A 21,258-nucleotide genomic window follows, 5' to 3' on the forward strand; every position below is an offset into this window, starting at 1 on the left:
GAACAGCGTGATGCCGTTATTGTTATGTCTTGACTGTGCAATAAAACAAACAAACTGGCGAAGCTTTATTTATTGTGTCCCACCCCAAATTTGCAGAATAGAAGAATGTGAGAGCAGACAGGTGTAGGTGGTTAAATGTATCTACAATGTTGCAACCTTGTGCAGCAATGGCAGGGGCAGAAACACAAATCTTACACACATAAACGCAAGTAATTTATCATGTCATTTGTTTTAGATAAATAAGGGAAAAACACCAAACAAGGGTTAATGTCCTTTTCCAAAATCAGCCTGAGGGGGTAATATATAATAAATACATAAAGATAAAGTCCATTGTTATAATGGGGTATTTTATTTGTAAATTACCCTTATGAACTCCATCATGTCTGAGGTCGGAAAGTAAACAAACGCCATATACAGCGGATGGGCTTTATATCCAATATAATGCCAAAGTAACTGCCATGCAATAAAGTGATTCCTTCCCTTACTATATTTAAGAGTAGTCGATGCACGTAGTTAGTTACTCTGTGTTATGCAGATAATTTAGCCATTGTCAAAACCTTGCTACATTTAAGCCAGCCTTTCTCTTGACTCACATTATAACTTTCATGTTTAGTTCACCTCTATGAGGGTAGAAGATGAGGGGTAGTCTTGAAATAATGTTTTGTCATTGTGTAAAGTGTGGTGAGCTCTAACACTGTTATAGGAAAAGGCGAATATCACTTTCTTATTCACTCACACTGTTGTGCCATGTTTCCTCCCTGCTCTTTAAATGTAGCACAACCAAAGCCTGTATTTAGACTTCTTTGCTCTTTTGCTCTTGTGGCTACATATTCTTGTACTCATTCAAAGAATGAGTGGGTGTATGCAGGACTTTTTACAAGTGCTATTTCATATTTATTCAAGGTCCACTCACTAGCTCTGTATTGTATTTAACTAGTTGAAGCTCATGTTCTAGAGCTGATATCAAGTTCTGGAAAAAGCTGAACTGGTTTCAGTATAGCTTGAATTTTCTGTGTTTGTAAAATAAATGCTAATGCTGGCGGTGAATATAAAGCTGCAAGTTAATCAGTCTGTTATTGCAACCCAGTCTCACAAAAAAACGTGTAATAACTACGTTGGTCCACAACTTGGGACCAGAGCTATATAGAGAGAAGAGTTACGACAACGGAAGTCCAAAAACGGTTATCGTCACGTGGTTCATGTAGACGAGGATCGTTCCCCGGAAGTTCATGGCGGGCAATGTGAATGCATTGATAACAGGAGATAGAACTACGATTTTTGGTAATATGTAGTGAATAAAGTTTTTGATTTGCAATATGTATACAACAAATCGATATGTGTATGTAGTTACATCAGTATTTGAAAAAGTTAAATTTGCTAATATTTGAGGATTAAGATAAAATAAGAAGTACTTTATTGATACCAATTTGGGAAATGTTTGCTTTGCAGCAGCGAAAGACAAGGCATTGTACATAAGACAGTTAAAAGACTAGAATTAAACAATCGAAAATGTAAACATCTCAAATAGAAATAAAATAGCAGAAAATATACATAGTGTGAACAGCTATCTTACCTGTTAACATATACATGGTTAAAGAGCCTGTTGCTGTTGTTTATTGCTTTGAATTGTTTAAAACAAATATGATCTTCTTAAACTTGAATGGTAGTCAGGAGCATCACTTCCTAATGTTTGATATATTTAGAGGGAGGGAAGGAAGGTTTCAAAATTCTGATTAGATTCATTTCTACAATTTCTTTAATTCATGGTGGTTTCAGTAATCCCCTGGTAATTGAGGACATAAGTAATCTAAATAAGTAATGTCTTCTTTATGACTTTCAGAAAGGACAGGAGACCGACAGGTGCCTATCAATGATTGTCAACTGACAGTAAATAAATGGAATTCAATAAACATTGAATAGCATGTCATGCAGTTTGTCTGTGCCTTTTCCTCCGTGTTGTCCTGGCATATAGTCTCCCCCATGGTTTGCTGTGCTGCCGGGGGATGCTCCAATCGCTCAGAGAAAGGAGTGCACATGTAAGGTTTCCCCACTGACACAGAGAGGAGGAAAGAATGGCTGGCTCAAGTCAGCAGGAGCAATTTAACTATCACAAAAGACAACAACAGCAACAACATATGTGAGGTAATCATATTTTTCACAAAACGAAGACCACACCATCGGGAAGCTTAACGTCTGTTTAATCAAAAATAAGGAACAGGGAGAGGCTTGCAAAGCTCTGGGAGTTGAGACTCAGGTGCAGGGTCTCATTGCAGGTCTTCAGGCTCCATTGAATCCCCGTGGGGTTCTTGTGCTGAAAGAGGGAGACAGGAGAAAGGGTTAGATACATTTAGCAACCTATAGGATGGGAAATTGCTGACCTATTTTAAACGTACCTTGTGTTTTCACTCTCACTTAAGTCCCTCTCCCTTTGCCATCAATCCAAAATCAGCTGAGCTGCAACATAATACAGACAGGTAATAATCAACAGAATCACAAAGACATAATATGACTGCTAAAAACACTCACCAATCAGTTACGTTTTAGTTTACTGTTTAGACGTCTCAAATATCCACTCTAAATCCAAATAAATAGCGATGTATCACAAAAATAGCTCTCTTCCTTATTATTGTGTAACGTTAACTATATTATACTAGCTTGAACTCCAAGATGGATATCCTCATTGGTCACCACCTCCACCCACTACAATCACACGCCCCAATGTTATATTTAACAAATATGTAACTCCCTCCACCCCGGATAAAAGCACGTTAAGAAGCCCCTTTTCTCTAATTCCACAACGTTGGAGGAAATAACGTTAGGAGAACGGATTAATAGGCTGTTCGTGGTTAACGTGTGTTGCTAACTTTATCCGGCATTCTAGCCTAATCTGTTATCTGTAAACGTTAAATATACTGATTGAAGGGATAATCCACTAACGTCCTTTAATACACATGTGTAGTTAATTTGATTCAGATGTTCTGATAATATCCGCAATATAAATCTTTAAACGTCTTCTTACCTTCAAAAGTCCATCACGAACGGTCTATTATGCTGCAACCATAGACTGACTGCTAGCCGCAGATCCTCTCAATCGTTCCCCGGAAGTTAGCGGTAAGCTAACTTCCGGGGAACGATTGAGAGGCTCCACGATCCGCCATTGCTGTAAAAAACTGGTCCATTGGAGTGAACGGAGATGTCGTAACTCTTCTATTATATGGCTCTGCTTGGGACGTAGTATTTCTACAAAAACGCCTCTGAAATTGTAAGATCCCTACGGTTTTTTTTCACCATTCATTCCAATGACTATGACTATGTCACGTGATCTTCACATTTCTCCCTGCAGAAAAAAAAACATGGCCGATCTTCGTTTTATTCTCGGTGGAAAATGCCTATTTTAAGGTTAGTTTGGCCTTTAAAATGCGTTTTGATGTCATTTGATGCGAGAAATATGAGTTGTTATTTCAGATTATGTGTGCAGTGGATGTACATGATCTTTAGTTCGCTAGTTATTACAAAGATTACTTCAGGAAATTGTGTCCATACAACGTTTTCATTGTTACCAAGGTGGTTGCTAGGGACGCTGCTATCGATATTATTTCTGTTATGTTGTGTAACTATTTAATGGTGTTATCTTCCCCCTTCCCCGTCAATGTATAGTGTTGGTCCACATCGCAAACGTATTAGTTTAACAAAATCCGCATCTAAAATTGTGGCATAGATACGTTATTTTCCCCTGTTCAATTCTCCAACCCAGTCTCGACTCTCACATCTCACATCACATCGTCATAAACACCGGAAACAGACCGAAAACATTTTTTTAAAGTAAAATAATACTTTATTCCGAGTGTGCTTGCTTTTCTCTTTGAAAGTCATCACATATAGAGCCCTGATGAGAAGACTTCTAGACAAACATGAGGAACTGAAAACGTGAGGTGGATCATAAATATATCAGCAATTAAACAACATCTTACATTTATTTTCACACAATACGTCTCCTTGCAGTATCAACACTAATTCGGCTGACTTTTATATTTGATCCAATTGGTAGATAGGCTGTATTTACACCATAAAGGTGCAGAGCTGATATAAAGGGACACCTAGTGGTTAAAGCATGTTATTGAATTTCATTATTTTTATTATTAGATATTAATAGGATCCCTATAAAGTATATTCATTACTCGTTATTCTCTACTAATAGTTAATTAAAAACTGTATATAATGACTATTTTGCACATCCCTTTCAAGATTTCAAGATTTTCTAAGGTTTATTGACATATCATATACACAAACGGTGTAGTTATGCATTGAATGAAAAACTTGGGTCGCAGGTTCCTCAACAGTGCATTACAAAGACATCTATCAATATTTGTGTATACCTCCAGCAATGTTAACTATGTTGAAGCACTTATTTTAACTGATATTATACATATGTATTATACTCTTATAAGATGTATGTAGATAGTATAAGAAATGTGCAGAATATGACAGTTTAATGGTGGAGGTATACACACATATTGATAGATGTCTTGTAATGCACTGTTGAGGAACTTGCGACCCAAGTTTTTCATCTCCGACCTTGTCAGGTATTGAACATTCAATAAATAAAGAACACAGAATTATTAAATATAAAACACAGAATTTGTGTGATTATACTAAATGATTTACAAATAAACACCACTGCATATTTACAACTGTTACACATGCTGATGTAACGCAAATGTTTCCAACTTGGGATCAATAAAGTATATCTTATCTTAAGATGATCAATGGCTACTGCCATATTTGCAAAATGTGCCTCTGAACCTTGACAAGTGCATGTTTCAGGCTTATCAATTAACAACAGGAGGGGTCACAGACATAAGACCAGCTGTTAAATAAAGCTCTTCTGACCTTAGCTGTCATGTGGCATATATTATATATTATGTGGTATATATTAATGATGCCCATTATGAGCAAAAGCAATTTTCACTCATTTATTAATTATATGTTTTAAATTTGAGTGTTTCCTATCCCCTAAACCTCCAGGGATGTACACAGTTTAATACTGGCCACTTCTTATTTTGGGAAATACGAAAACGTCTTTTAAAACTACAACTCCCAGTAGAGAAGTGCCATAGATAGAGAACATGTTGCAAAACACAATAGCCAGCATGTGTAGTTCTGGGGACGGGGTGGGGGAGGGAGGGACGCGGTGGACCCATTCAAATCCAGTTTTGGACAGTCTGCCGTGGTTCCATCCCATTTCAAAGTGCTGTTCGACGCTCGGCGTAACCCTCGGTGCACACTCAAACATCCAATCACAGAGCTTGAGGACTATCACGGGGTTTGTCCAGGGTTTGTCAAGCGACGCGGGGAGAATACTTACTTCCGGGTGTAATATTCTCTAAAGCAAATGAGCTGCTCCGACCCTCGGTCCTGAGTCCTGACGGACTCCAACTTGTGTTTATTAATCAAACAAATAAATAAACACAAGGGTAATTATGTGTTATTGTTGAATAAATGGAGAATTGCACAGGGGAAAATAACATATCTATGCCACAATTTTAGATGCGGATTTTGTTAAACTAATACGTTTGCGCTGTGGACCAACACTATACATTGACGGGGAAGGGAGTAGCAATAAAGATAACACCATTAAACAGTTACACAACATAACAGAAATAATATCGATAGCAGCGTCCCTAGCAACCACCTTAACAATGAAAACGTTGTATAGACACAATTTCCTGAAGTAATCTTTGTAATAACTAGCAAACTAAAGATCATGTACATCCACTGCACACATAATCTGAAATAACAACTCATATTTCTCGCATCAAATGACATCAAAACGAATTTTAATGGCCAAACTAACCTTAAAATAGGCATTTTCTACCGAGAATAAAACGAAGTTCGGCCATGTTTTTTTTTTCTGCAGGGAGAAATTTGAAGATCACGTGACATAGACGCCAGCCAGTGGAATGAATGGTGATATCTTACAATTTCAGAGGCGTTTTTGTAGAAATACTACGTCCCAAGTTGTGGACCAACGTAGTTATTACACGTTTTTTTGTGAGACTGGGTTGGTTATTGTATGTGTGTAGGTTTGTGTGTGTGTTCATATGTGTACTTGTTTGGTATAACCAGCTCTAGCCCATCTGTGTGGAATTGACTGCTGAAACAACATGATGAGGTGTGTTTAGCTTTCTCCATCTTCTCTTTATTTGCGCCTTACTTGAGAACCAGCTGTCAAAAGGCTAAGATTTAAATTAGACCGGAGTTGCCTGACGTCTTGGGATTTGCAGGGACTTAAGCTGTCGCTCTCTGCTGAAGTTGGCCCAACCACATGAGGCAGCGGCTTCCAGCTCTGCCAGTCATGGGAGGCTTGAAAGACACCACAGAGGACGGAGAATCTCGCATTTATACAAATGACTGGTTTCTGCGTGTAGTCTGCGATTGAAATGCTTTTGTGATGCTTAAGAGTGTTTATTTGTATCCCTCATCATTCAACCAACTCAGTCATAAAACGGAATGGGTTAGAGGGGATATAAACGTCAGCCAGTAGCTCTTGAGCTTATGCTTAGTGGTGTAAAGTTACTAAGTATATTTACTTTAAGTGCTTTTTTTTTATTTGAGTATTTCCATGTTCTGCTACTCCTCTAGAGTTCATAAACAAAAATTGTTAATGGTAATTCTATAGATTAAAGGTATTATATATGTATATGTGATGTCCCGCCCCTTAGTTTATCACTTTTGTGTTGGAGTGCTAGCCAATAGCAGTGTAAATGTATAGTGTGATGTCACTATGTTACATAAGTAAACAAAGGAGTCCAATGGGTTTCAGGTAGGGGGGAGTGTGTGGGAGAGAAACTCTGAGATCTTAGCCTCTGCAGACCATTTACATGCACAAAAACATATATATAAATACCTGTATATATAACACCATAGGAAAAGGAAAACCCAAAAAGGCATAGGGCCCCTTTTAAATCACCACTGTAGATGAAGCTGTGGTTGACAGCTGCACTGAATGGGCCATAGTGACGTTGAAGCACAAGAAACACCGTGACTATCTCTGATTTATCAGCCCTTCTCTGAGCCTCTCCTCTGTCAGCCTGTCACTCTGTATCACTCTGCTGTCACTAGGTTTCACCCTCGTCTTTCCTTCTTTTTCCTTACGAGGCTCAAAGTGATTTCCAAGGCAGTGTTTGGCGGCTTCTGTGGTTAATAAAGAGCTGAAGCGCCAGCTCGAGTCTTGGCTGGTGGATGAGGTCTCAGGGAACAGCGGCGTGCACACACAGAGCTCGGGCAGATCTCCGAGTGCATTTAAACACTCACCAGTGACTCTCAGGTCCAGCACCTCTCCTCAGATATCAGCTGGAAAACACGCTGGATCCACCACAAACAGACAGTTGCTATAGAGGAAGCATGGCCAAACAGCTCTCCTTATGTGTGTGATGGTCTACTAGTTGATGTATATTTTAGCTTGTGAATGATTAATTGTTTCCATGAACCAGGGTTTGCACTTCGAGTTTAATTTGGATAATTAGTCTTTTCTAATTGCACAGGAACTTTAAAGGTTCAGCGAGTGTAGAGAGCATGTAAAGCAAGTCTTACAGTGTGCCAATTACAGCTTTTCTCTCTACCATCTGCTTTCTTTTACACCCAACAAGCAATGTGTCTTATTAAAGCCCACAGGGGAGCAGTCAATTCAGCCAAAGGGTTGCTTGCAGCTTCTCAAAGCTGGTCGCCAGCTTGTGATGACGGGGTGCATTTACGGCGCTATCATGGTTCTTGGAGCCATGAGTTGCCTGCTGGGCCCGCACATGAATACGTATCCATCCATTACAATGGCTGAATCTCGAGGGTCACAATACATGATGACAAAAGAGCTGCATGTGCAAAACAGACAGAATGAGAGCAAAGATTTGGTTACACAATGAAGTCAACGTATTCTGCTATGCTTTGTAATATGAATCACGGAGCCTATTGGCATGGAAACAGACATGCAGCCTGAGTGTCAGTTTCACTCTTTCGCTCACTTTTTCCAGAAGGAAATAGTGCAGACACAGTCCATCTAATCACACACTCATTCAGTCTGAGAGTCAAGGCTTGGGGAATGAGAAGAGGTGTGCAGTCTCTCCATGTACACCCAACCAGCCAAATGAGTGTTGTTTTCTTCAGAGGACAGATTGAGGAGGGTAGTGGTTTGACCTGAAATCAGGGCCAAGCCCCAATTACTGCATACTTGCACTGTAACCATTAGCTCACTGTCTCTGGGGACTCCAAATCTCCTATTAGGGAACGACATGGAAAAAGTGAGTTATAATCAAATAAGATTCTTGAAGACAAAAAGGATTTTCGCTCTGAGTAATTTCCTTTGCTGAGTGTCGATCTGTATCTTTAATTTTAATTTTTGCATGATCTCAGACCACTTTGGTTAAAGCTTTCTTTAATTGGCCTTAAAACCCTAACAATTTTTTTGAATTTTGTATCAGAAGCTTAATTTACTAAGTGTTTTACAACTCTTTAGATACAAAGGCAAATAACACAGTATGTTTTAGCCTCGATGTATAGATCTGATGCTGGATGGAAAAAAAGCCAAGAGTATGATGGAAAGAACGCTGCTAATTTCTGTCAACATTTTCCACGTCATCTTTTTGATCAAAGCACATTTTCCAAAGAGGTTGCTTTGAGCTTTGTGTGTAATTTCATGAGCCAGTACAATCCAAAAGCAAATGTTTTTCTGTCTCAAAGACTTTTATCTTGCAATTAACAATCTCCATTTGATTCAACTTTTTTCTTTTTCAGAGCAAGGAACAGCAAGAGCAAGTCCTAAATCAGAGCAATAAAGTGTTCCTGTACTGTGCCTTCTTGGACTACAGGTGGGTCTGTGTTTGTGATTTATTAGCAGTATGTCTCAATTATTCAGTCGGATGTATAGCCAGATATATTTTTATCTCGATTGTCAACTCCTTGCATATTCTTTACGCAAGTCTAAAAGGCTTTAAATCATAAGAAATGACCAATGATTTGGAAAAGGTGTATTTCCCTTTACTCAAATCAAAAACAGCCAGTGTAACATGTGTTCCAGTTTGGTGTATTTTCAGCAACAGCGCTCTATAAAAAATATAGCAGTCTAATAAATGGAGCCAAAACACCATTTAGAAAGCATAAATCATTTTAAAAGGGAGTGTGTTTTAGTTGGACTCAAAAGCTTCCTCACCTTACTCCCCTTTGCTCTGAAGCCCAAGAAAAATGTGAATTATTGGATTTCCCTGTCAGATTGCCCTGCTTAATTCAGCAAAAAAGAAATCCCTGAGTGCCTCCCACAATATATCATATTGAGTGATCTTTGCCAGCATTGTTCCGATAAAAACGTTCTCTGTTTTTTCTATATATATATATATATATCTGAGTGTATAGTCTCTATAAATAATTCCTTCTGTCGTCTTTTTCAGTTCAAATGAGGGCGTATGGTCTAACGAGGGTTGTGTACGCTCAGATGGAAACTTGACGTATTCTGTGTGTTTGTGCAACCACCTTACCAACTTTGCTATACTGATGCAGGTGGTGCCCTTAAAGGTATGACATGTTATTTTATATTTAAATCTGCCTTTGTATTTTTTTCATCAGACAGCTGCTCTCAGTAAAAATGCTCTGATAAACACTGACTGTAGTTGGTGGAGACTAAATCAGAGCTAAAAGGAGAGTAAACAACCCAGAAACGCTGCTGCATATAAATGCCTGTTTAACTCCATTTATGTTGGATGTGGAACGGGTAACAGTTCTCTGATATGATCAAATGTAGAATGGAGTAATTGATATGTTATGTAGTTATAACTGGTCAAAAATGTCTGCTTTGAAAAAGGTCCCATTGAGATTATACTAATTTAATGGTTTTAGGAAAATAGTAACCCTTCTACTACTATTTAGAGCAGGGGTGGGGAACCTTTTTCCTCTCAAGGGCCATTTCAATTTTTTCAGCATCCTCCGAGGGCCATACAAATTATTGACCTCTGCTTAAAAAAACTAAAATCACAGCCCATTAATTTGGCCTTTCTTTCATGCTGTGCAAAGAAAAAGAACCTCTTAGTCCAGATATCTTACCATGACTCGCGCATGCACGTGCACGGTTGTGGCATGACCACCAAAACAGAAAGATCTGGACACAAGATAGATGTGTGCAAATGTATTTAGTTTCCTATCCATGTGAACATGATTTAAGTGTGGGGGGGGGGCGGACCTAACCTCCTCTAGGGGATGCTCTCCCGGGAAGTTAAAAGCATCAATCTAGTGCACTTTGAGAGCAACATGAAGAGATCTATGGGTACGTCTCTCAACACCCATATGAAACACAACTGTAAGCAGATTTCTTTTTCTTTATGGATATTTTACAAATCACTCCCCTTTCAAACTGTATTCTTGTTTATTAATAACAACTTTTTTTTACTGTCATATAGTATTTTATACCTGTTTACTTTATTCCTTATTTTTGTATAACTATAATGATCATATAAAGATGTGCCTTTACCTCACTGGTTGTAGAAAAAGCTTCTTATATTCGTTAGCATAGCGAGCTAACCAGATGCTAATAACAACAAAGTTATTGACTGTATGATCAGTATGACAGATGAGCAAATCGCCACTGGGCTTTCAACTAAAGACACAGCCACGGAAAAACTGCGGCATGTGTACGGCTCCTTATGGGCACTGCCATTTCTGAAGTGCTGGAGTGGCGTTCTGGTGCTCTCTGGCAGAACTGCACCCCTGTCAGACAAGACATAAACCACGTGATGACACGTTAGGCTCGTGTTGTGTCAAGGACCCTGACCTCGGCCAGGAAAAACAGGCACTCGCTTGTTTAATTTTTTGCGGTCTAGATTTCTTTAATTGTTTTCTTTTTTGCGTGTGTTTATAAATTACCTCGAGGGCCGTACCAAATGGTCTCGCGGGCCGTATACGGCCCGGGGGCCGGAGGTTCCCCACCCCTGATTTAGAGGAAGGTTTATCTCTTTAAGTGTGCCCTTCCTTCTGTGTCTTTGTCACAAAATAAGCACAGTTGTAGGAGCATAATTGGACATGGTTTACCACACAGTAAACCACCAAGAAGCAAATATAAGCAGACAGTCAAAATGTCGGTTTCTCTGGTGGTTTTATACAGAAGTGCTACGGACAACCATGATTAAGTGTTGTTCTGTTGGGTCGCTGCACAGGTCAGTGACCACACTCTCTTAAAAGACTAAGCTGTCCTTTATAAAACATGTGGGATAACACTCACTCTTTTCTCTGGCCACTGTCCTGCTCAGGATTTTACTTTTGCATTATATGCATGTAGAGCAAATTGTAATTCCACACCTGTGTACAAAGTCACCACAGTCTTTGCTCACCAAGAATATGAGCTATGAGAATGTGGTCAACATCTACAATGGCTGCTTTAAATAGAAAGAGGACTTTTAAGCCAAGTGGGCCGTTGCTGTATTTAAGGAGCTGAAGTCTATTTGATGCTATACTTTCCCTCAGCCAGTCTCTAATTAATGGGCTGCCTTGCTCCTCAGCTGCGAGGGAACATCCCACATATCCCTTTTCTTGAAGGCTGAGACTCCTCTGCTCTCGTAATGACAAGGCACACGCGAAGACAGTTAATGGAGAATAAAACCCAAACCTTTAAAATAGCCTGAAGTCCAAAACAACATCAGTGCTCTTGGCCATACGTCATAGATACGTGCAAACAAAGAACCACAATCAGTCACTCTTTATCTTCTTGAACAATGCCCTTTTTGCACATCTCTAAGTCGTTACCAAAAAGCATTTGACTTCACATTTACAGTCACTCCATGCACCTAATCTATGAATGTCTTTCATCTTGTATGGTTTTGATTCCAACATCTGTGTTTTATCCATTACACAGGAGGATTTAAATTGTTTTTATAAGCTTTACAACATTATGCCCAGTCTTGGAAAGTGGACTGCCTAAGAAATACTAATGTGAGACTAAGTATTGTGTTCATTATTTTAAACTCCACAGCGGGGCCCCTTTGAATTTACTGGCTAATGATACAGTCTGAACTAGCTTCGCATTTGCTATGTGGAGCATAATGTACCCACCCGCCTTGCACTGTAGACAAAATAATAATGTTTGTAGTTGTCCTGTCCATTGTTGATGTAATGTGTCTCTGCACACAGCTCACCACTGGCCACAGGGTGGCACTATCAACCATCGGTTATGTTGGCTGCTCAATATCCATCATCTGTCTCGCCATCACTCTGGTCACTTTTGCAGTTCTGTCGTGAGTATCATCATTTTATCTACCTCAATTGTACATCTGTTTCCAAAGATGAACCTGTTGTATTTTGTATGTTCAGTTTTGTTCTTGATTTGTCTTTATTTTTATTCTAGTATAACTAATATATATGTTTTTATTCTCTATATTTAATAAGTTAGCTTGTTCTTTATTTTGCATGCTTTTCTTTACCTGCTATGCCACTTTTTGCTGTAACACTATACATTTCCGCACTGTGGGAGTAATAAAATATTTCTGATGCTAATTTCTGAAAGCATTACAGCAGTTTGTGATGTTGTGTTGCCTCTGTAGGTCAGTGAGTACCATCCGTAACCAACGCTACCACATCCACGCGAACCTGTCCTTCGCCATTCTGGTGGCTGAGATCTTACTGCTCATCAGCGCCCGCTTTGAACCGGGCACGGTACGTCCACAGTACAGATTATGAAGATGATGATTATGAAGATGAAGATTATTATTTTATAGGGATGATGGGATGAGTACCTTGTTATTTATTCTAACAATATTCAAATTATTAAATTGAATAATGAGAGTTTATTATCACTTAATTGATTTATCAAGTGAACTACAGTCTAAAACCAAACATTTAGTTGTTTTAAATAACCACTTACATTTTAGACTTCTGAAAGATAAAACTAATATCATCTACTTGTGCAACAGAAAGTAAGATAAAGAGATCAAGCAGAACAATGCCTATAAATATGAATTAATGCATGAATACATTTTTTAAAGGAGAATGTATTGATAGTAAATACCCTGTTTGTTTTTGTTTGTCCCAGCTGCCCTGTAAAGTCATGGCTGTCCTGCTTCACTTCTTCTTTCTGAGCGCCTTCGCCTGGATGTTGGTGGAGGGCCTCCACCTCTACAGCATGGTGGTCAAGGTGTTCGGCTCTGAGGGCAGCAAACACTTTTACTACTATGGCATCGGCTGGGGTAGGTCTGCTCAGCACTCTTTACACTTAGATGGAAAACCCACATGAAACAAATGCACCTCTCAGTCTATTAGATATTATATCTGATTTTTGCAATGTAGCCTCATTCTGAAGTGACTTTAATGTCATTTCTGGGCTGGCAGAAGTCACTCTGTGAATAGAAACATGGTGCTCTTCTGGCTTCTGACTTGGTGGGACTTGGTATCCCACACATACCTTCCCTTGAGAAGTATCGGATATTGCTCCATAAAAAGACATTACCTTGTCCTCTTACGATCTGCTTACAAATTAGCTTTCTTCCACTACACATCAACTCATGAATGGAACTGTATATTAATGTTCCTTTACACATGAGGGTCAGTTCAGGACTGTGACCAGTTCACAGTGGAATATGATATTGGCCTCATTTAAGAAATAATGTGAACAGCAGAACAAGGAAAAACTGGATCTGCGCAGTAAATCCGAATTGAGCACTTAAGCTTACAGTGTGAACGTGTCTCCTTTCTTGTCGGTATTTTCCCATTTATGTGTTTAGGAAAATTACATATCATCTATTCTAGAGTATATTATGTCCTTCCTGTACTTCATGCCAGACCCTTACTGAACTTTAGATATGATTTGACCCTTTTTAGGTGACCTTTCTGGTCAAATATAGTTTGTGTGAGTAACTATGAGCCTGATGAATAAATCTGCTTTGAGTTACATTCCAGCATAACAATTGCCTCTTCTGATCTGAGGGAACCGAAGTTTGATGGACAGATAAAAGAAATCCGGGACATACGTATTCTGTCTTTGGATGCTAGGGAATGCAAAGTCTCTCCTTCACATGCTGAACCCATTAGTAGAAAAACGATCCCTTTTTTATTACTTCCTTTCTTCAAGCCAGAGTGATTTTTCATTTTGTGTGGCCAACTGCAAATGATATGCTGGAGACTTGTCTGACAGTGAGAAGTATATCTGTTATACATGAAAAGTAAACACTTGTTTTATAATTAATTGCTGTTGCTATCAGCCGTGATAAAGGCTGTTAACTGTTATATCTTTAATTTCCTCTTCAAAATAACAGCTTCCCTGTAGAGCATGCTGGAAACCTTTGAGCTAACACATAAAAAAAAATACTTGTCAGGGAAATTAGCAATGCAGATCCCACTGTTCTGATTGCCGTAAAAAAAAAAGTATTCAGATGTTATGCTTATGGCGGTGTTATATGTCATAGATTAAGAAATCACAATATGTTGCCCTGCTTAGAGTATCATAATGTATTGCAAAATAGTCAATCTTAACCTCTGTTTTATGATAAGTATCTTATCCACAGATTCTTGCAGATAAAAAGCCAATTATAATGAAGCTTTCATGATAAATTAAGCCGATTACATACACAGTGCAATGAGAGAAATAGGGGTTCGATAAGGCCCCATATCGCATTGCCCTAAAGTTTGTTAATACAGTCAGGTACTTTGTGAGATCTTTAGTGAATGTGTAACACGTATACGTTTGTTTCTTTGTTTATCATCAGGCTCTCCACTGGTGATATGTGTTGTGTCCATGACATCAGCTCTGAACAGTTATGGCGAGGTTGACAAGTAAGTGCAATTAGAAAGATTATCTGAGTTATATGAAAATCATTTATTCCCTCAAACCTCAGTGACATTGCATTACAATGACATCACCTGTGGTAGAAATTGAATGCCTCATCTGTCTTCAATGTTATTCAAAAGCTTTTAAGTCAACTGTAACTACACATGTCATTCCATATTTACATTACAGTATTATAGCATTACTCGTTGGAAGGGAACACGTGTGATATTTTTTATTTCTCACCCCTGTCTTTGCTTTCTCAGCTGTTGGCTGTCATTGACGAATGGAGCCATCTGGGCATTTGTGGCACCGGCTCTGTTTGTCATTGTGGTGAGGAATTTACAACAATTAGCATTTGTCATTTTTTTACAGTTCCCAATATCCTGCATAATGTGCTCTACAAACTATATGTCGTTGTCATTCATAGACCTGCAGTCTTTTTGATGAGAAAAATACATTATCTTACCTCCTGTGCCACTGTGTTAGAAATATTGTATTGTAAATAATTGATTACTTCCAGGTGAACATTGGCATACTGATATCTGTGACCAGGATCATTTCTCGGATCAGTGGAGAGAGTTACAAGGTTCATGGAGATGCCAATGCAGTCAAGTGAGTCTATTTGTTTTCATGATCAGATCAGTGCTTTTAAATATTTTTCTCTTATTAAAAACAAATAATGGTTGTTTCTTGCTTTGTTTCAAGGCTGACAGTAAAGGCAGTGGCTGTTCTCCTGCCTATACTCGGCATTTCCTGGATCTTTGGCGTTCTCGCTGTCAACACTCACTCATTGCCCTTCCTGTATATTTTTGCTGTATTCAACTCGTTACAGGTACATTTTTCACTAGGGGATTTTTCTATACAAAATCTGTGCAGACATTTGTGAAAATTATGCTGAGGTTGACTTTTTCTTCTTCTCTTTAGGGGTTCTTTGTGTTCTTGTTTCACTGTCTTCTCAACTCTGAGGTATGGTGCTGAATATAATAAATGTTTGTGTTAATTTGTTGATGCTTATAAGCTCGTTGAGATTTTATAAACTAGAAGAAAGAAGGGGAAATGTTCTCTGTTGCAACCCCAATTTTTTATTTACAGTTATATGATGTCTTCTGGCTGACATTTGTCTCCATTAACTTTTATGGCTTCGCTTCTTCCTGTAGGTCAGAGCTGCTTTCAAACACAAAACCAAGGTGTGGTCTCTCACCAGCAGCTCCATCCGAAACATTAATGTGAAGCCATTCAACTCTGACATTGTGAGTGCTGGTGTTAAAGATTTGCTCCAACAAAAAAGAGCTGTTTAACTGCTTTGAGTCTAAATATCATTCTTCCCATCCTCTCTAGATGAATGGAAACAAGGAGGGCGTGACACCCACCAAGATGAACACATGGGACAAAAGCACCAATTCGGCCAATCGCATCGACCTCTCCGCCGTGTAGAGGGAGAGTGATCTGAAGTTCACTAGTGTAACACGACAAACGCTGGCCAGAGTGTTCTCTCACTATGTTATGTAAAGAATTGGACACTCATCCATAGTGATACCAATGTAGATGTTGTGTATAGCTTCACCTTTAAAGACAAACTTTAAGGACTGTGCCTTATTATTGTCTCATTAAAACACATTGTGTTCTCAAAAACAAGAGCAGGGATTTCTGAGGAGGTCAGTTAAAGTCAAAACATCCAGGAGGGAAGTTCAGGGTCTGGGAAGGGCGTTCTGCATCCTGATTTGTTGCATGGTCCACTGGTATATTGCTGTTGGTTTTCTAATTGGCCACAGAAAATGTTCGATATAAAGCCATTTGTATTATTATTAATTAAAAAACGTTTTTCAAAAGATTTGGCATGAGTTACACATGTTTGTAACCCTAAAGGGATAAAAAAACAATATTAGTTGAATAAATAAAATCATCTGCTGGGGCCATATTTATTATGCAGATAAGAGACTGGAAGCAATCAGCTTTTTTCCTAAAAGGTCCAAATATATTACTTTAAATCAAAATTATATGTTTTGACATTTATTTTGTCTCACACAATCAAATAGTGCAAATACACCAGCCTGAATTTACTTCAAAAGTTATGAGTATTTGCAGGGTATTGTTGGGTACAAATAAATAAACTTCGATATAATTAAAAAGAAGGAAAGCAGTCAAATGTTCTCAAATATACTGTTATATTCATGCACTATAAACAACAACTTAGTGGTTTGACCAGCTGTAGTATTTCACAGATTCACCTGATTCATTCAGCTTTAATCCAATATTGGGGACGGCGCAAAACAACTGCATGATAATAATGGATGCAGCAGCAGATAATTAGACCACATGTAATTCTGATATAATGTATTTATTTATTGTGTGAATCGGATTTCTGCATCAAGTGTCACAGCTCAACAATAGGTATGTTCTCATGTTAAATTCTGTCTATTCGTGTTTTTTCCTCTCTTGAAATGAACTGGATTTGCAGTACCTCACAACTTAGTAAGCTGCAGTATGTTATGCTTCTTGAGGAAAAGTGAATACTGGTTGTGTTTTTGACACAATTCTGTGAAGGTGTCTTTAGTTACTTCTGTTGCTAATTTCTTTTTAATTTTCATATTTTTTTTGTATAATGAAATATGTTTTACAACAGAGGGACTTTATAAGGTTGTTTGTTTTTTCTTCTTAAAATACTGTGAGAATGGAGGGAGATAACATCATTTGAAATGTTATTGATCTTACACTGTACCAAAATTAACTTTCCTTAAAGCAGGATTTACTGTAAGTGACTCTGCGCTCACTTTTCCTGTCAAATGTAAACATTTCAATATTTCTAAGCTTGTAAAGCCTTTAATGATGGTTGTCTTAAGGTACTATTATTTGTGCTTCCAATTATCTTTATTATAAAACGTTTATGACAAGAAAACAGTGTCATCTTTTTTTCCATGATTTTCACTATCATACTCACATTTGTATTGGTTGTAAGCCGTTACATTTAATATAATTTGTTCATTTGTAAATGTGAATTACATTATTATTTATCAATATTTGGTAAGGATGGCTTTGAAAACAATACCGAAACCTAAAAGAACTTGTCAGTGTGATATGAAATTGTATGAAGACATCCTGTATTATACAAACAACTACATGTACATGCAAGAAACAAATGTCACTGCCACAGAATTCTTTAGAATGGTTAAGGATGGTTTGCCATTTTTGTTCAATTTTAATAACACTAAGGTGTTCATATGTGCATTTTTTACCTTTCATCATACTGTTTCGTTTAAACTAAGGTTTGAGGCAGTCCAGCAATCCGTGTATCTACCGTCCAATTGTTTTTCTTTATTAAACACGTAAACGGAAGAGCGTTTGAGAGGCCTTTTTGCTTTTACCTTACTAAATGGTCTAATGGTCCTTGGAGCGAGGGGCGGGGCGAAACTCACGGAAGTGATTTCAAAACAAAAGCGGTGATAATATTATAAACAAAGGGAAACAAGGTGAATTTACAATTTAGCGATCACAACGAAAACGGCCAAGACACAGATTGATCCCAGAAAATGGATGTTATTAAGGGCTGTAAATATAAGCCTCTGTCTAAAATGGACAACATTGTTAGGAGATTTAAACTATACAGCGATTCTGCACTGCGGTCACTCCGCCGTCTCTCGAGTTTGTTTTTTCAAATTAGCTGCTCTTCATTCCTGCTATATTTGACGAGTGATACAAATATGTTTTACCACAAGTTCTTAAGGAAACTGACACTGTTGGACTCGGTACTAGTTTGACTTCTACCAGAAATAAAATGAAGTACTTTTACTGTGTACTTTGTGAGTAATCCTCTATCAGTCCCCTCCATAGTAGCCTACATAATGCATGTTTTTCTGCTATCTTTGATGAATGATAAAAATATAATTTTACCATTAGTTTTAATGAAATGGATACTGTTTGACTTTGTATTAGTTAGCCTACTACTAACAATACATTGAAGTACTTTTACTGTGTATTTATTGAGAAATCCTCTGTCAAAGTCCCCTGCTGAGAACAAAATCAAGCCACTTCTGCTAAGTTTGATGAGGGAATTCTTTTTTGTTGCTATTAGTTCTTCGTGAGGTTGATCCTGTTGGACTCAGTACTAGTGAAACTACCCCCACAAGTAGGCTACTATGAAGTACTTACTGTGTACTTTTCCAGTACTCCTCTGTCAATGTCCCCTCCTGAGAACAAGAATGCATGTTTCTCTGCTCTTTTGAATAAGCGTTAAAAAAAACCTTTCTTCATGAGACTGATATTGTTGGACAGAGTATTTTAAGAGGATATGGTGGACATGATATCAATACTTCTAGTCAGTACTCCGGCAGCAGCATTTGTACCCCTTGGAAAGTATTTAGAGTTTGGCCTGGATAGCTGGTCACAAATATCCTTCAGCACACTGACAGCTCTGTCACTCTTTTTGGCCTCTTATGGGGCTGCTGTCTTTTAAAATATGATTATTTCTCTGCTCCTAGTTCATTCCTCACGGATTATTCCATCAGTCCCAGTCATTGCATGTCAGTCATTAGAGCTTCGAAAAATGTGTCCAATTCAACAAAATGTTTTTTTGTGAGTGAAGGCCAGAGCTAAATTATAGATTGTTTGATTGTGTAATTACAAGGTGAGAGAAAATAAATCCACATCCTCCTATGAAACATATTTTATTTCCTTTTCCATGTTATACTTACTTGTATTAGAACATTTACATGTTGAACTACATGATATCTTCCCCAGCCTCAAGGAAACACAATAAAATAAATGGATTCATAATTTTTTTTAAATTGATAAAAATGTATAAATTAATAATGTTGTGTGCAAACATTTCAAATTTAAATATAAAATGAAAAAAAGTTTACTTTTGAAATGATTTCTCACAAAAACCTTTCTAAATTATAATAAATTATTAAAAAAGGTTTAGTCAATATACGTTTTTCTGCCTAAAATAGTTGAAATTGAACGTAAACTATATCAAACACCACATCCATGGCAATTAACCCATTTGTGCCCACTATTTAAATTGACTTTGGTTAGTTAATACAAATATTGATATTATATAGATATATAGCATATAATTGATGCAGTCTTTCTGAACACTTTTTTAAAAAAATGCTGCAAATTAAGAATATTTGTAATATTCTAATCTGCACAGATAGTGCCTTAACTTGAATTTGGAAACACGTGGCAACTTTTTTAATACAGCAGTGAAAAGATTTGTGGAAGGATAAATTCTTCATGGGCTTCAATGGCTCTCTAGATAAAGGGCGTTTTATGGTTGCTTGTTATCCTCAGATAGTGGTTTGTTCAAATAACTAGTGACATTTTAATAAATATTACAAAAAAGGGCTCCAAAAAAGGCATACACATACATATATAACCTGGCCGGCTTAACCAGTCTGTATTTCACCAAGCACCACAAGATTCAGAGTTTATAAAGTACAATTCTGGGCCATTGATTGTGTCATTTCTCCAAACACATACACTAAAAATGCCTGTTTTGAAGCCTTAAAATGGTGCAGGAAAAAGACTTTACATTGTATTATATTTAAAGACAGGACTATTCAGTTAAGAGAAGAGAAAAAAGGAAAGAAAACTGTTATAATGGGTGATGTAACATTAATGACAGACATAATATGAGGTCCTTAGCAGTTGGCACTCAGACTTTAGAGGGGTCATTTTGTGATCATGGGGCATCACCCTTACAGTATCAGGACAATATCATATGGAGTCAGACACTGGAAGTGTGCTGGAGGCGTTGACTGGGCCTGATGGAAGGATGAGGCTGATGAGACTGAAGAATCTGCGAGGAATGAACTAGCGGCTGAGAAATAATCTTAAAAGACAGCAGCATCATAAGAGGGCAACCATGTGACAGAGTGTGTCAGTGTGCTGAAGGATATTTGTGACCAGCTATCCAGGCCAGACTCTAAAGACTTTCCAAGGTGTAAAAATGCTGCTGCTGGAGTACTGACTGGAAGTATTGCTGATATCATGTCCACCATATCCTCTTAAAATACTCTGTCCAACAATATAAGTCTCAGGAAGAAAGTTTTTTTTTTAACGCTTATTCAAAACAGCAGAGAAACATGCATTCTTGTACTCAGGAGGGGACATTTACAGAGGAGTAAGCTACTGGAAAAGTACACAGTAAGTACTTCATAGTAGGCTACTTGTGGGGGTAGTTTCACTAGTACTGAGTCCAACAGGATCAATCTCACGAAGAACTAATGGCAACAAAAAATAATTCCCTCATCAAACTTAGCCGAAGCGGCTTGATTTTGTTCTCAGCAGTGGACTTTGACAGAGTATTTCCCAAAAAATACACAGTAAAAGTACTTCAATGTATTGTTAGTAGTAGGCTAACTAATAAGAAGTCAAACAGTATACATTTCATTAAGAACTAATGGTAAAATTATATTTTTATCATTCATCAAAGATAGCAGAAAAACATGCATTATGTAGGCTACTAT

The 21,258-nt window shown here is 37.8% G+C and overlaps 1 protein-coding gene across 4 annotated transcripts in view; it reads left to right on the forward strand.

Annotated features, from left to right (window-relative positions):
• The window catches only part of adgrd1 (adhesion G protein-coupled receptor D1), a 42,765-nt gene extending 25,078 nt beyond the window's left edge, over positions 1–17,687 (forward strand). For all 4 annotated transcript variants that reach the window (XM_034212745.1, XM_034212747.1, XM_034212748.1 and 1 more), the window contains 12 exons: positions 8,788–8,861; positions 9,438–9,561; positions 12,163–12,266; positions 12,573–12,684; positions 13,061–13,214; positions 14,730–14,796; positions 15,055–15,121; positions 15,312–15,403; positions 15,497–15,623; positions 15,716–15,757; positions 15,949–16,041; positions 16,130–17,687. In XM_034212745.1, the coding sequence (XP_034068636.1) occupies positions 8,788–8,861; positions 9,438–9,561; positions 12,163–12,266; positions 12,573–12,684; positions 13,061–13,214; positions 14,730–14,796; positions 15,055–15,121; positions 15,312–15,403; positions 15,497–15,623; positions 15,716–15,757; positions 15,949–16,041; positions 16,130–16,225 (1,152 nt within the window). In that variant the 3' untranslated portion in view covers positions 16,226–17,687. The remainder of the gene's footprint in view (positions 1–8,787; positions 8,862–9,437; positions 9,562–12,162; positions 12,267–12,572; positions 12,685–13,060; positions 13,215–14,729; positions 14,797–15,054; positions 15,122–15,311; positions 15,404–15,496; positions 15,624–15,715; positions 15,758–15,948; positions 16,042–16,129) is intronic.
• Positions 17,688–21,258: the final 3,571 nt, after the last annotated feature.

Source organism: Gymnodraco acuticeps, unplaced genomic scaffold, assembly GCF_902827175.1.
Source record: "Gymnodraco acuticeps unplaced genomic scaffold, fGymAcu1.1, whole genome shotgun sequence".
Classification (NCBI taxonomy): domain Eukaryota; kingdom Metazoa; phylum Chordata; class Actinopteri; order Perciformes; family Bathydraconidae; genus Gymnodraco; species Gymnodraco acuticeps.